At 37.6% G+C, this 17,272-nt stretch overlaps 1 protein-coding gene across 4 annotated transcripts in view; it reads right to left on the minus strand.

The window, feature by feature from the left end:
- The window catches only part of Cemip2 (cell migration inducing hyaluronidase 2), a 70,920-nt gene that overhangs the window by 32,013 nt on the left and 21,635 nt on the right, over nucleotides 1–17,272 (minus strand). For all 4 annotated transcript variants that reach the window (XM_004838138.4, XM_004838140.4, XM_004838137.4 and 1 more), the window contains exons 5-10: nucleotides 13,711–13,880; nucleotides 9,275–9,463; nucleotides 7,368–7,537; nucleotides 2,036–2,245; nucleotides 1,479–1,684; nucleotides 1,271–1,340 (exon numbers count right to left, since the gene is read on the minus strand). In XM_004838138.4, coding sequence (XP_004838195.2) covers nucleotides 1,271–1,340; nucleotides 1,479–1,684; nucleotides 2,036–2,245; nucleotides 7,368–7,537; nucleotides 9,275–9,463; nucleotides 13,711–13,880 — 1,015 coding nt within the window. The remainder of the gene's footprint in view (nucleotides 1–1,270; nucleotides 1,341–1,478; nucleotides 1,685–2,035; nucleotides 2,246–7,367; nucleotides 7,538–9,274; nucleotides 9,464–13,710; nucleotides 13,881–17,272) is intronic.

The raw sequence follows: 17,272 nt of genomic DNA on the forward strand, positions 1-17,272 counted from the left end.
CCGGGAAGGGCACCTGGCAATCTCAGCTTACATTTTCATAGACTATTTGTTATGTGCTTTACCCTTCAAACCCCGACTCCAGAAAAGAGCTGAGGGGAAGCTTTGCTCTCTGGCTGCTGACTCACAATGCAACAAGATCAGAAGACGAGAAGACGGCAGGAGTGAGGTGCACAACTACCTCAGTCATCACCTTCCACTCAGAAACGCCCAGTATTAACTCCATCCAAACGCAACAGACACTTGATGAAAATGAAGAATGAAAACCTGAACTGATTCAGTGTCCAGATCTCTGCCCTGTGAAATAAGAATCTTAAAATGACAAGGACCTTCAGACTACATTTTATATTTTTAAGGAAAATCACAGCAGTGACTTTAGCCATTATCCTTGTTATCTCAAAGAAACACTTCCTTCAACTAATCTTTCACTTAGTTCTTAGAAATGATGCTAGATACTTCTTTCCATTTACACATTTTAAATACTTATGATGTAAACACATGAACATTTATGTATTGTAGCAATTTCTGTACTGCGGTTTTCACTACATTTACAATCTTAATAGTATAATGTCTCAAAGGATTCATTTGTAGTATAAATTAGGAGTTCTCAATCATACTCAATTAAATGTAAGTTTCTTCAGATTTACCCAGAAGATATTTCTACCATTTAAAAATATTCCATTCATTCTCTTAAAAATTATTTGTGCGCGCGCGTGCGTGTGTGTAAAACAACTCAAGGCGCACAGTTCACTCATGGCACAGAGCTGTGTTTTCAGCTGCTTTATCAAGATGAAATCCCTAAACGTACACAATCCCTACATTTAGCACAAAGATGTGCCCCTTGACCATAGTGACAGTTAACACAGCACCCTATAGACTAATCCACTTGCCTAAGGAAAAGCAAAGGCTTCCTTTGTTCATCAGTACCAGAAACTGAAATGATCAGATACCTCGCCAAACAGGATTAAATATGAAAAGCCAGAATACAGTAAAAAATAACTCTGGAGATGACATAATCCTAGAGGTAGCGCACTCTTTTCTTCCATGTGTCATCTGTCGTAATGGACTCATAGATACTAAATGGTATGAAAGATTTAAAAGAAATAGAAGAACCACCCAGCCATCTCCTGTTCTTAACTAAACAAGCAGCACTAAAAACAATGCCATGCTTGGGTTGCACTGGCACAGATAACGTCACACCCATATAAACCAGAACATTTATGGACACTAATAATACAAAAAACAAATTAGAAAACACTTTAGTATTATTTACCTGTGAGCCTGCAGCTGCATTATTAATCAGATTATTGTTGGGATGAGCAATCCAGAAAGTTGAAATTGCCCTGCAAGGCATTTTCAAAGGTGATTTAAACATTCTTCATAAAATCCTGCCCGCTAAAAACTTCCCCAAAAACATTTTCCCCAAAAGGCAAGGGTCTTGACCAACAATCACATGAATTCTCTCTCAGCCAATTACTCACATACAGTCAGTGGCAGGCACAGGGACATAATTTCCAAATACTTTGTCTCGTATGGTGGTGCACATGGAGTTGTTCCTATCCGTGGGGAGGAGAATGCCTGGCTTGGTGAGCAGCCCAAGATTATGGAACAAAGTATTCCTTTGTTCAACACCATCTTCCAAAAAGAAACAGTGACCTAGTGTGTCGAATCCAATGGTATCTTTTATCTGCAGAAATACAAGTGTACAGTGTCACTGGTAACAAGATTGATTGAGATTTCAGTGACAAGTGCTTCTCAATTTAGTACACTTGGTACAAGTGCAAAAAGAAGTTTTTAATCTTCCCAGAATGGGCAAAGTCAAATGCCAGGGCTCATTTCCCCTTGAGGAGAATATTTTGCATGGTAAAAAACTGGAGGCTTCCTACAGACAGAAAAATAGCAGAATTCTCAGTAAGAGTGGGTTACAGTAAGGCATGTGATGAAACAGCTTACACAAACTTGCGAAGTTATGAGACTTAAGGGGAGCTAACATTTCTATGACCAATGACACATGCTGTCAGAATACGGTGCTACTTACCAGCAAGCCATCAGTCCCATGCACTGTGATGCACCTCGAGAAGCTGTGATGAATAGACAGGCCATCCACAAATGTTGGGTGTCTGTACCCCCCTCTAGAATCCACGTCTCCACACAGGTGAAAATGCACAGGGTACCGCCCCAGGTGCTGCTGACCCATGTGTTTCAATTCCACATAAGAAAGATGGACTGAAGTAAAATTTTTCCTTATCTATCAGACAAGGAAATCAAAATCAGAACAGGAGCATAGCAAACAAACAAACAAGTGTTTTAATAGAAAACATCCTAGGTAGACATGTATTAAAACTTTCCTTTTCTTTGGCATCCTATTTTCCTGAGTCCCCAGTCAATAATTTAACAAATGCCTTTTTACAAAGATACATGCTTTTTAGAGCCATAGAAAGCGTTTCTAATTTGAAACTAAGGTATGCATAACCAGGAAAGCTACAAAAATGATCTGTTTAAATACAGATGTTCCTCAACAAATTAAATGAGGTTATATTGTTGTGGAAATCTCGGAAAGAAATACACAGAGACACAGAATTCAAATAAAATAATAAAATTTCTTCTCACGAGCAGACGGGAATACCAGAAACCAGTCTGGTCAGCACCCCCTTTGTTCAGCTTTTCCCTTTTTATATCCTTTTTAGCCATTATCTCATCCCTAGTGGTCTTTGATATGTAAATACAATTCCAGTTTCTATTTACAAGTCACAGACACAAGATAGGCCATATACATTGTAAATTCACCCTGGCCTGGTAACTTTGTTAGGTTAATGAAGTTACTGGTTAGAGTCAGATAATCTTCACCTTAAACAAGGAGTCACAGGAAAAGCAAATCTTAAAAGAACACCTTACTTATTTTGCTTCTACAACTACCTTAGTATTCAATCTATTAAGTTATCTAAAACTTTTCTGTATCAATATTCTGATAAAACCACTGTTAATCTGAAAATACTGTTAGTCAAAAATACATTTAATGCATTTAACCTACTGAACATCACAGTTTAACAAAACAGTGCCTTGTAGAGTACAGGTTGTTATCCCTGGTGGTCATGTGGCTGACCGGGAGATACCCAGTGTGGAGAGTATCCAACTGCATATCACTAGTGTGGAAACATCAAAATTCTAAATCAGAAGTAAGGTATCTATTAAATGCATATCACTTGTACACTATCTTAAAATTGAAAGCTGTTGAGTCAGGGACTGTGTATATTATGCTCATTACTAGTCTTACCTAATTCTCTCATTTCTAGAACCAACACCCATTTGATATTATTTATTCCTAAATGTAAATGCTCTCCAATGTTTTAGTTAGCTATAATATTCTTTGTGTAAGTTCTTTTTAAAATTTCTCTATAATCCAAAGTATGGGTACTCTCAGTGTTTAAACACGGGACTTCTATTCTTAAAACTAAAAACAAAGGAATAATGTTGATCATTTCTGAAACCAGTGAAACAAAAATGATGTTAACAACAATAGACTGAAATATACACATCCAAAACACAGACCAAGTCCAGTAGCTTAGTGCACAGAATACTGCCTAACATGGTAAGTGCTCAGTATTTTTCTAAACTAATAATTTGTACACAAAAAATATTTTACAGAAATATATTTTTATGTGCATATTAGTACTTTTTACCCTGTAGTAATATCATATTTTTAAAAGAATAAATTCTTTCCAAAACTACATGCATGGATACCAAGATCATTTGTGTTTTTTCTCTATATAACTGAATTCTTCCCAACATATTGGTTTAATTCTTCCTGGAACAATTCTTTTTTTCCAGTACCAGGGATCGAACTCAAGACCTTGCGCTTGCCAGGAAGGTCCAGCACCACTGAGCTAAATCCCTGGCCACCTGGAACAATTATTTCTTTTTCTTTTTTTTAACCACACATTTTACAGAATTTAAAAGGATATGGAAAGCATATTACAAAAATCTTTTTTGAAATAAATTTGACAACTTCTAAGAAGTACCTTGGAAGACAAATTAATGAAACTAACTCTGGAGGAAATATAAAATTTGAACAGCACCTATGAAAGAAAGTATATTCCTAGCTTGAAAACCTACCTATATGACAACAGCAGGCTCATATACATTTTAACTGATAAATTATATCAAACAATTAAAGCACAAAAAAGAAGGAACACTTCTCCCCTCATTTTAGGAAATCAAACATTGTGCTAATCCTAAAACTGGAAAAAGATAATAGAAGAAAAAAGTATGACCTCAGATAGAAATTTGTTTAACAAAACAAACTATTAGAAGTCAGATCTGGCAGGATGTAGAAAGTGGTTTTATTATAGGGATGGCAGTGTTGGTTCAGCATTGGAAGATCCACCCACAAAAGTCATCACTTTAACAGAGGAAAGGAAAAAGTCATATGATCCTGTCACTAGTTGGAGAAAAAGTATTGGACTAAATTCCACAGCTGTTCATGGTAAAAGCTATCAGGAGACTAGAAGTAGAATAGAATCTTCTCAACAGACCAAAGACATGTACTCCATACTTCCAGCGAGAATGCCTTATATAAATGGAGAAGATACAACGCTTTCTCCTTAAGGTGGGGAACAAGAACAGATGTGCTTACTCTTTATCTGTCCATTAAACTTTGAAACATAGGTCCAAACCAAAATAGTCTGGCAGTAAAATGACACAATTAAGATAGAATTGGCAAGGTAGAAGCAAAATCTTTATATGTAGATGAAATGATCATCTACAGAGAAAATACTAAGAAATCTCTAGGAGCCCCTAGAACTTGTATTTGAATTTAGCAGGATTAGAAAACACAAGGTATATATAACAATTCAGGTCTGTGTATACTTGCTATAAATGAAGAATTGGACATTGAAATTTAAAAGCTATGTAGGAGTACAAAGGACCTAGAAAAGTTAAAAAAAAAAAAAAGACAAAAAACAAGTGTTGGAAGACATTTAGTACCTAATTCTAAGACTTCTTCTAAAGCTACAGTAATCAAGGCAGTCTTGGTGTTAAAGAAAGACATATAGATCGTTGGAATAAAACAGAGAATCTAGAAATAGAACCACACATATATGGTCCACTGAGTTTTGAAAGATTAGTTAACATTAACATTTTACAGAATATAAACTCAATTCAAGAGCCGAGGAAGAGATAGTGTTTTCAGCAAATGTCACTAGAACACCTGGTATCCGTATATAAAAAATTAACCTCAACCCTTTATTTCCATACATAAAAATAACTTGAAGGGATCTACGAACCTAAATAAGAAAGCTTAAAAGTATAAAACTTTAGAAAAAAATTACAAGGGAAAATGTTTATGAATTTAGGGTAGGCAAGAACTTCCTAGGATACAAAAAACATGATGTATAAAAGAAAAAAAATTGGTAAATGGGACTCCATCAAAATTTAGAACTTTAAATGACATCATTAAAATGAAAAGTAGTCCTTAAACAGACCATATTTACAATGCATATAATCTATGACGAGAATATATAAAGAACTCTTACAGCTCATTAATAGGCAACTCAATTAAAAAGCAGACATAAGATCATAAATAGCCAGTACAGCACAAGGAAAGGTGTGCAACTCTAGAATCGGAAAAATACTAATCAGTACAATAACAAGATTGAATTATACACTCATTAGGGAGATGAAGTTAAAAGTTTTAAAAGCCTTGTCATGACTTTTTTTGTTGGATTCTCCCCCTTTGCGTTTGGTCACACCCAATGGATTCATTCTGCTGGGTTTCCTGGGGTTGTGATCCTCATTGTCTTTTCCTAGGGTATTGTCTAAAATGTTTTGAAGTGCCAGTTTGGTATTCATGAAGTTCCTGAGGTGCTCTTTATCATGAAAGTATCTTATTTCTCCATCAATTTTGAAAGATAGTTTTGCAGGGTTCATCAATCTGGGTTGGAGGCTGTTTTCCTTTAGGGCTTGAAATGCATCACTCCAAGCTCTTCTTGCCTTGAGGGTTTGTGTTGAGAAGTCTGCTGTGATTCTGATGGGCTTTCCTTTGTATGTGATTTATTTCTTTTCTCTCACTGCTTGTAGAATTTTGTTCTTCTTTTGGATTTCTGGAATCCTAACTATTACATGCCTATGTGTAGATTTTTTTTGATCAAGGCTATTTGGAGTCCTATATGCCTCACTTACCTGTATGTCAAGTTCTTTTCCCCTCCTTGGGAAGTTTTCTGCCATCACTTCTGTGAACAGTTTTTTTATGTCATCTGCACTCTCTCCTCTTTCTTCATTGACTCCAATCAGTCTTGTTATTCTTCTTTGCATTGTCTAGCAGCTGCTGGATTGATTTCTCGTGTTCCCTTACAATTTTAAAGCAATTTTTCTTTTCCTGGTCACTAATTGAAATCTTTTCTTCTATATCTGAAATTCTGTCCTCACATTGGTTCATTCTGCTGGGCAGACTTTCGATGGAGTTTTTAATCTCCTGGAAATCTGTTTGCATCTGTTTTATGGATTCCATTTGTTTCCTATGTTGAGATTCCATCATGTTCCTTAGATACTCTATTTTTTTATCTGTGTCCTCTCTAGATTTATTAATCATGTCTTGCACCATGAGCACAATCTTTGGTGTTATCTGAGTAATTATTTCTGATTTCATTTTTCCCAGATCCTCTTTTGTTGCCAGTTCAGACTCTAGGTGGTTGAGTATCAGATTTATCCATCTCGTTTCCCTCTAGAGTTCCTGTAGGTGATCTGGAAGTCTGTTTTTTGAGGTTTGTTTATGTGTCTTCTCATTTCCACGGTGGGGGAGGGGTGCTTCTGGCACCCACACGGCTCACCTTCTCTGCCCTAAGAGCATGGGATGGCAGCGGGGGAGCTTCCTTCTGGGTGCTGGGACCAGCTCACCTTCTCTGCCCTAGGAGCGTGGGATGGCAGCGGGGGAGCTTCCTTCTGGGTGCTGGGACTGGCTCAGCTTCTCTGCCTTAGGAGCCTGGGATGCTGGCGCGGGAGCTTCCTTCCAGGTGCTGGGATTGGCTCACCTCCTCTGCCCTAGGAGTGTGGGATGGCGGCGGGGGAGCTTCCTTCTGGGTGCTGGGACTGGCTCACCTTCTCTGCCCTAGGAGCATGGGAAGGCAGTGGGGGAGCTTCCTTCCAGGTGCTGGGACCGGCTCAGCTTCTCTCTGGAACAATTCTTAAATGGTCAAACTATAGGTCCAGCTAAACAAAGGGAAATATTTTCTTTTAACTTTAAAAAATATCATTATTATACTTAAAAGAGAAATAAAAAATGATTTTTATTACTGAAATACATCTCACTTGAAAGTTTCTTCATATATATGTACATAGCAACTAGGATTTAAAAATGATCAAGTCCTTTTGCCTACCATGATATGACCACCAAAGGTATCATAATCAAAAAACTGGCACTGATTTTCAGCATAACAGGAGTCCTCCATTTCTCCTTGGATCACAATATTCCGGGTGAGAATTCCAACCTCTGCTCTCATGTCTACCCCATCTATGATCTCTCCCATGTGCAGGAACTGAGGAGTTTCTGGTTGATGTGGCAAAGGAAAAACAATATCAGAACAATAACAAAAAAGAAACACTTCAAAAGACATTCTTCTTTCACTCTATAGCTTTAAAACATTATCAGCAACTTATCATCTACTCTTTCTCTAATACTTATAAATCACAGACTCCTAGGAAGGGGCGATTTTAAAGATGATCTAGTCCAACCACCCACCCAAAGCCTGAATCCTCATTCCTCCTTGTCCTGCCAATTCTCAAATTCAGGCACTGCCAGAGTGCTTGCTCCTTTCTGAAGTAGCTCAATCCTCCCTTGAACAGCACTAATGATTGGGATCTGCCTAATAATCCAGTCTTTCTCTCTAGTTCCTGTAACCTGAGAGCATATGAAGAACCAACTGCAGGTGAGTCCACAAGGATATATGTTTTTGCACATGTTGCTATCAGAGTATCAATTTTTCATGCTGTTACTTCAAAGCTAAAGTAATCTGCATTTGGACAACAGCCATACAAAAATGACTGTCTTTTCTTTCCCATTTACTTAAATATCTAATAGCATTATAAATTCTTTTAAATTTTTGCCTTTATTGGAAGTTCATAAGCACTTTAAAAATGACTTTTTCTGATATCCTTATTATATAAACTCAGGAAAGAAAAATACAAATAAATCACATTAGCTAGGTTCATGTAGGCTTAATCTCATGTAGGCTTATTGACAAGAATGGGTATTTCAAGAAAAACAGTAATAGCATCATGACTTTGGGGTGGTTTCTGGCTTTTGGGTTTTGGTTTATTTTTGTGTGCTACTTCTGCACTGTATTATCAAAAGATGGAGCCGGGTATGATGGTGCATGTCTGTAATCCCAGCTACACAAGAGGCTGAAGCAGGAAGATTACAAGTTTGAGGCCAGCTTAGGCAACTTAGTCTGCCCCTGTCTCACAAAAACAGCTCAGTGGTCCCTGGGTTCAATCCTCAGTACTGCAGGGGCGTGGTATTTTTCAAGATTATAGTAGAAAGTAAAAGTCTTCTGAAAAATCCCTATTTGGTTCCATTTTTTTTTTTTTTTTTTTTTTTTTTTCCCTGGTACCATGGATCGAACTCGGGTCCTTGTGCTTGTGCAGCAGGTGGCGAAACCACTGAGCTAAATCCCTGGCCCTGGTTCCATTTTAAATATTAGTGAGATCTATTTTTACTAAACAAAACCTCAAAAACCCTGGAATTATTTTTAATGCAGAAAGACTTTTACTTCAAAATGGATCTAGTTGACAGGTGGTCTTACTATTATGTGGTAATGGGAATTAATAAAGAATAGACTGGAAAGGGCCTTGGAAATCTAGCTGTTTTTCTTTTTTTAAAAAACAAAGAAACTGAGGCACAGAAACACTGATCTGCCTGCTATGTATAATTTATAGCAAAAAAAGTTGCACAATGCTCTGGGATCCAGAGTTGTTAAACTTCACTGCTGAGACTTTTTGTTTTGTTTTGTTTTGTTTGAGACAAGGTCTCACAATGTAGTTCAGCCTGTTCTTTGACTCACTATGTACCCCAGACTGGCCTCGAACTCAGCAATCCTCCTGCCTCAGCCTCCAGAGTGCTAGGATTACAGATGTGTGCCATATCCCAGCTAAGGCTGTGATGACTAATGATGATACTATCAGCTGCTGCTCCTGGTGGCGGTGACGAATGGGAAGAAAATGACTCTACCAGTCAAGTCCCAAGAGAAGAGTGTGTTTCCTATGCAGTATTCCAAGCTTCTGATACCTTTCACCTTGACCTGAAAACAGCTACACTCAGGACAGGGGAGAAGAGTGAACTCCTCGGCTTGGTACATAGAATAGTCTGTGCTTGCAACCACAATCCGGTCTCCAGGCTGCCAACTACAAACATCATCCAGCAGATGCAACTTCACTCCATCCACAATCTCCACCCGGAAACCTGACAGAGAAACCCCTAAACCAAAAAAAGAAAGGAGAAAAAGTGCATTAATAATTTGTGGTTTTTTTTTTCTAAAATCAATCCTCTCTCTGGTTCACAAATCAAAAGTTAAGGTAAACATAATTCAGTAAATTTTTACTAATGCTAACAATGAGCCAGTCAATCTGCAGATATAAATGATAAAAACATGAAAATATAAATCCCAGCCCTCAAGAGAGCTCCATGCATCACTAGCCATGATACAAGACATCACTTAGCAACTATTCTTTTAAATCTCTCAAGTTCCAGTTTTCAAATCCCTTGTATTTCAACTGAGTAATAAAACTGTAATACTGTCCCCAATCTTAATATGTGACAAGAACATAAGAACATAAGAAGCCTTGCTTCCTTCCGCTCTTATCTACCCATCAAGATGCTGTCCACCTTTTTGTAAAGTCCAGGCAGCTCTCTAAAGACTTCTCAAACATCCTGCCGGAAGTAACTTCTCTCCCCGGTCTTCTCATGCACTGCCTCAGGTATTATTTACTCCTTCCCAACAGAAGGGAGGAAGACAGCGCACCTCCCTGCAATGTGCATCAGGGCAGGCAGTACGTGCAGCCAACTGTATATTCACTACTCCTTGGTACAGATCCACAGGAGTCTGCTGAATGGTGAATAAGACCCATTTGATCTGCAATGTGACCTGAGGTCACATGATGGTGGCCCTGTCCAATTCAGTATTTTTCTGGGATGATGATGATTATTCAATCTGGTAACTGCTAAATGACAGCTCTCTCCCAAAATCTTTGAAATTCACAACTGGTTCTCAGTCTCCTGGACCCCTTCCTATTTGCAAGAGATCTGTCCTCTTGGTTCCTTCTATCCATCCTCTATTCTGCTCTTTGTTGTACTTTGCTGTATTCAAATGAGATACTATATGGGAGTGATGGCGAACCTTTTAGAGCTTTCAATGATAACAGCCCACTGCAGCACATGTGCCATAGGTTTGCCACCATTGCTATATGGTATTTAAGCTCGTGTGTCTGATTCATTTCACTCAACAGTATATTTTCCAGGTGTATTCATTTTCCTACCAATGTCTCAAACTTGTCCTTCTTTAATTTAATAACGCTACTTGTCCAAGTAGCATTCCATTACGACAGAGGGCAAGCAAAGAGAGGGAGATATGCCATGTACAGGAAGCTAATAACCTCAATAAATATAAACATTATATCTCATAAACATGACCTAAGGTTGATAATATCAACAAGAACAAAAATGGGGAATGGGGATTTAGAGGAGGAGGGAGGGAAGTGGGTAGGAAAGGGAAGGGGATTATTGCAAAACAAACTGTATTATGTACAGTACTCACTCCCCAAAATGACTGTAAACTTCATATACTGCAAATATGTACTAACAACAACAACAACAACAAACTGGCTCCCAATTACATAATTAGGAACTGAAAAACTAACCCAGCTTATTCATAACTTTCATTTCTTTTATATGCAACCGGTATAGAAGCATTTCCTGCTTCTAAATGTCCATGATATAAGCTGTCATGATCCAAAAGCTAATCTCATAGTAATGTGCAGCTACTTATAACACCAGTGGAGAAGGGAAAACTCCCCATTGTCCCACTGTAAAGATAACTATTTAATAAATATAGGTACTTCGCTATCATTCTGCCCAACTACATAACTACCCTGGAACTAAGATGCTGACTACAAGGCACAACAATGTAAGCTAAAGAATACATTTACTGAAGTTAGGGGCATCAAAACGAAGAAAATTCAGACAAGGAACAAGGAATACTATAGAGAGCCTTATAGTCTTAAGCCAGCCATCCAGATAAAATTAACATGGGCAAACTCTTGGATTCTGTTCTTTCAGACTCTAACCTGCTCTGCTTTTATATTTTTGCTAAGTATACACACACACAAAATACCTAATAAACATTATGGGGTTTTTTTATGTTTCTTGCATCTAAATACTAAAGCCTAAAATGGGATTTTTATCCAAGTAGTAATATAAATAATAATCCCATAATAATACGTAAGATTTATTGGGATTCACATGCATAATAACCTTTAAAAAACAACTATAAGAGGTTTAAAAAATTATTATATTCCTTAAAGATAAAGCAACTCAAGGCCTGAGTTTGAATAACAACTAAAACAGCTGCTAAATAGATAGCATCCAGAATTGAATTTTAACCTACTGCCAGAACCCAGTGTTTTAACCTCTATATTATACTATCTTGTCTTTCAATAAAAAAAGGCAGCTTAAAAATGAAGATTTTAAAAATTCATGGAAGTAACAACAATCATTTCCAAAATGTCAGGTTTTACAAAAAAAAAGGAAGAAGAAAACTCCTCCTCTAAAAAAGAACTAGGAAACAGTTTCACATAAAATTTCAGTACTTCTTCAAAAAGATGTCTATTAGATAAATAAGTTTTGATTTGAAAGATCATTTATCTGTTAAAAAAAAATAAAGTTAAGTCAGAAAGATCGTACCATTCAATAATTCTTCACTTTTTTCTTGCTTAGAAGAAAATTATGCCTAAGATTATCTTTTATTGGCACTACGGATTGGAAATTTAGAAGGAAGGAAGTTCAGTCTCTCTGCTTCCTGGAGAGAATTTCCACCTCCTTCAGAGATAAGAGTCACTGAACACTGGATGCACACAAAAACCTATGACACACAGTGAGGAGATCCCTCGTCCAGGAATGAGCAGTCACTGGTAATGTGGAAATGAAGATGACATTTCCTACAAAGGAAATGTTGAATCAAGATCTGCCAGTAACTATCCCCTTCCTGGAACCTCCCTGGAGATGTGAGCAATAAATACTCTGAGGAACAAACCCCTTTTGCCAGAGACAACCATGGTGTGGTAGAAGCAGCAATAATCTTGAGAAGGAGAAAACTGGAGCTTCACTCCCTAATCGATACCATGTTCTCACCCCAAATCCAGAGGTTTTCTTGGAGGCAACATGAGAAAGTTCCTGTTACATTTCAAGGACTTGGTTTGTTTTAAAGCAAAAAGACTTTCTTTAATCACAATGATACAAAATAAACCATTATAATGCAAGTCATGTTTGCATCATGACCTCTTATTATACACACTGCTAAAAACTTCACATTTGATACTCTTAGCAGCCCTATGTGACGGTTTCTAGTATCCCCATTTTTCAGATGAGGAAACAGATTAGGAAGTAAAATCAGTAAGTGAAAGAGCTGGGGCAGGAGCCCAAATATTCTGTCACCAGAAATTCCTACTAGTAAACACTTTGCCACACTGCTGCTCAATACACAGGTAGGACCCCAATTTAAATAAAGCTTTCTGGGTAGTTACAGATACAATTAGCACCTCTTCATTTTATTCATTTCATGTTAATATGGTATCGTATTAATTGGAAAAGAAAGGTGGGGGCAAGCACCAACAGGAAGCTGCCATCTACAGCTGGAGCTAAAAACTCTTAATGGCAAGATAAATAATTTAAAAATTTTACAGTTGAACATTCCTTCAAAGAAAAAAGTCAGGAGCTCCCTAAACAACCAGTGCTAGTCCTAAAAGATGGACTCTAATAAAAAATTATGTTGAAGAAAATTTAAAGACATAAGATAACTATTTTAGGAAAACAAGTTAAAACAAAATGAGGGAAGAATGTACATTAAGATTTTTTAAACCCTAGAATATTGTGCAATAAAATAATTATCCCTGAATAACAGGATTGAGGATTAATTTTTACTTTGTGCCTCACCTGTTTTCCATTTGTCCATCTGTCCAAAGAGAAATGTATTAGTTGGATCAGAGGGAAAAGCTTGCTAAGGAAATGAAAAGTTTGTTTACCCAGCCTGTGTTCAAAAGTAGTATTTGCTGGTATATCAGCATGAAGAGAAGATTCAAAGATTAAAATTGTGTTCACCACCAAGGCACATAACCAAAGACAGCTCACCCTGTCACATTCAAATTGGTTCAGCTGGCACCAAATCCAGGAAGCAAATCTATTTCTACCAGCTAATCACATTTTATAACTCAAATATCAAGAACAAAGTTCAACTGGGGATACCCAAATGAGAATAGATCATTCTCTAATCCAGAAAGAATTCTTGAGTGTGAAAGACTTAAATACAGCAGGGAAACAAGTTTCAACTTCACTGGTAGAGAAATCCAACCAGGCAGACTGAGATCTGAACACAGTATTACTTAAAAAAAAAAAAAAAAATCTATCACAATACTCACCAACACCTTACAAGAGTGTAAATTACACTTGCCTACCTTTGTCCCATTCACTGTAAGCTGTCACGGAGAACTTCTGACCATCCACAGTATAAAATTCTCTTTGAGCAAGAGCCTTCCCACCACTACTATGGTTTTCATAGTATCTCACAGATTCATTGCAAGAAGCACTTCCGCCATCAATGACACCAACTAAAGCCCAAGGTTGCCTAGAAGGAAAAAAAGTGTATCCACATTTGATTACTTGTCATGGTGTTAACCCAAATCTTTGACAGAGATGTGATGGTGGGATGCTATTTAACTGTTGTGTTTCATTTTTGCTGATCCATAAGCCTCTTTTCCCATGAGGTTGCAATCCTAAAGTTTGACTGAAAAAAATCAACATCACAGAAGTAAACACACCTGATTTTCAAGTACTTGTTTATCCAGCTCTGCAATAGGTGAAACATAAGGACTTCAGTTAATCATGGGCTTCCTTCCTTGGTACACACTCATCTCATACAGCACACACTAGTCCCACTCAGGGTCTTTCCCTCAAAATGATTATCAACTTCTCTTTTAAATTATTCTCTGCAGTGTTCTCAGAAACCCAGCTAATAGAACCACATAGGGCATTTCAGAAATACATAATACATACCAAGGTGCAGATCAAACACAACTCAATGCAATCATTGCATCTAAAGGCCAGGCTCAGTAAGAATATGTTTTTAAAGTTCTCCAGGAAATCTGAAGGATCTAGACTTGGAACCACTGAGTGTGAGCAATGATTCTCAAACTTCAGTCAGCCTCAGAATCACCTAGCAGTGGTAGTGCTGTAATAGGCTTGTAGCACTGAAAGCTATAACAGGTTCACCTTTTAGAGGGACCAGATTGCTAGACCCCCCACTTCAATCACCAGGGCCTCTTACCCTTTGAGATCCTGATCTAAGATTGGCACCAGGCATCAGGATTTTTTAAAGTCCCCAGATGTGTGGAAAAGGTTGAGAACCACTGAGTTAAGAGGTTTCTTAGCATTCTTAAACCTTCAGAATCACTCTTCAAACAGGCTTTCATTTTACATACTATTGTCTATTTGGTGAAAGAAATGTGTTTTAAATGTCATTTGACTTCTGCGATGCTAAATATCTGAGGGACTTGTTCAAGCTTGTGGCAAGAATCCATCAAAGAAGAAAAGACAACAAAAAGCCAGAATTTTTGCCTTAAGGTTCTGGGTTCACAACATAAGAAAAATATTAACTTCCTACCTTGAGGGGAAAAAATGCCAAATGTAATCTATGCCAGACAGATGGCTAAGTATTCACAGTTAAAAATGAACCAAAGCTTGCCCACACCCTTAAAATTCCACAGCACCCCTGTGCAGATTAGCTACTCTTTGGCTGACAGTGTTTTATAGCTGTTTATACCCTTCACACAGCCAAAAGGATCGAATACAGAATGTCTCAATTTATTATTTCATATTTCAAAGAGAAAAAGAAGAATATCACAGACATCCTTTATTTGCCACAACTGTCTCAGTAACTGTAAAACAGTATTTCAGTCTACTGACATTATCTCCAAAACACTTCCACTTCCCTCCTCCACTTGAGGGAAATTTCAACACACTAGAACATTGCCTTTAAAGGGGTGTGTGTTTATGTACACAAGCGATAATGTCAGTGGAATGGAGCATTAGTGAAAGCTCATAATTCTAATTCCTCCATCAAAACAGTGACAGCATTTCAAAGGAAATTTAGAAAGCAGTCTAGTAAGGTGAGGAAAAATAGTCACACTCAAAATTGTCATAACTGGCTATCATGCAAATCTAGAAACAATGACAAGGTGAGAAAATAGAAGCTGAAATCCTTGACACTACCAGATAATGAATTACAGTGGGTGTTATGGCTTAGATCATCAATGTCCCCAAAAGGCTTAGGAGTTGAAGGATTGAGCCCCAGATGATGGTGTACTGGGAGAACCTTTAGGAGGCAGGGCCGTAAGTCATTCAGGGCATGCTCTGGCAGGGCATACTGGGACCCAGTCCCTTCATATCTGACCCCCTTTACTGGCTGCCATGAGGTAGGTAGCTTTGCTTCACCACATACTCCTCCCGTGATATTCTACACTGCCATAGGCCCAGTGTAATGGGGCCAAGTGACCATGGACTGAAACCTCTCCAACTATGAGCCAAAAGAAATATTTCCTTCTTCATAAGTTGATAACCTTAGGTATTCTGTCACAACAACAGAAACCTAACATAGTAAGTGCCTAAGTCTGAAAAGACCATGCTTCTATTCCAGGTCTGTAAGTTATAGAAATACATGTACATGTTCACTAAGAAATGAGTAAAGGAATATTTAGAGAAGCACTTCCTATATCAGATCCAAACTGGGAAGCCATTCAGGTGTCCACCAGTAAATAAATTATGGTATATTCATATAATAGAAAATAAACAACAAAAATGAGCCTGCACTACACAAAATGACATGCATGACATTGAAATGATGCAATGCTGAATGTCAGAACACAAAGAAGCCAGACACAAAATATATTGTCTGCTTCAATTTATGATCTTCAAAAACAGGCAAACTTGGGGCTGGGGATTTAGCTCAGTGGTTTTGGCGCCTGCTGCATAAGCACAAGGTCCCGAGATCGATCCCTGGCACCAAAAACAAAAAAATACATTAAAAAACAAAAACAGGCAAACTGAACTTTAATGTATCTCACAAATGCAAGAGAATGGTTATCTTTGTTGAGGAAGAAAGCAATCAGTTCACAGCCGTTTAGGAGGGATTCTGATGGCAATGTTCTATTTCTTGGTTATACAAGTATCACATTAAGCTAAATCATTAAGCCCTACATTCTTGTTTTTTTCTTCTTCCTTTTTTGTATACATACTACAAAAAAGAAAGAAACCCTTCAAGATTTTGCTCATGGTACTCCCTTACACAGAATACTTTTCTTCTTTGCTGTTTACACTATATATTTCTGAAGATCCTCCAGGTTTCTTGCCTTTGGGATACCTGCACCAATAGGTCAATAGGCCAATATATGGACTCTTTCTACTTATGTTCCCATTCCAGACTGTAACTGTAGCCAATGTCATATTGTATGATTACCATCTATGTATGTCTCTTTTTACTCACTAGATTAAATGAGCACTGAGACAGTGTCCTTGTCTAACATTGATGGACATCCAGCACTTAGCATCTCCTGAAAAAAAAAAGGTGAATAAAAGCCATTTCTAAAAATATTACAAACCCCTTTTCTTCACTAATTTTTGTCTTCTAGAATTTCTATAGATAATATTAAATTCAATAACCTACCACCATAGGAAAAAATAACCAGATCACTTCAGTACGTAGATTTTGAGGTCCTCATACTGCTCACTGCAGATATTTCCCAACTTTACTAAGAACATTCAGCAGAATTATAACTTCTGTTTTTTGCATTAAACATTGCACCAGCTACTTCCCCTTGACTCAAGACTGCATTAGGAACTCATAATTAGTAGATGGCACATAGGGCTGGGGATTTAGCTCAGTGGTTCTGCTGCCTGCCTCACAAGCACAAGGTCCCAAGTTCGATCCCTGGTACCAAAAAAAAACCAACAAAAAACAAGAAA

Source organism: Heterocephalus glaber, unplaced genomic scaffold (assembly GCF_053883595.1).
Source record: "Heterocephalus glaber isolate CG9 unplaced genomic scaffold, H.glaber_assembly_v1.0 deba00001481, whole genome shotgun sequence".
NCBI classification, from domain to species: Eukaryota; Metazoa; Chordata; class Mammalia; order Rodentia; family Bathyergidae; genus Heterocephalus; species Heterocephalus glaber.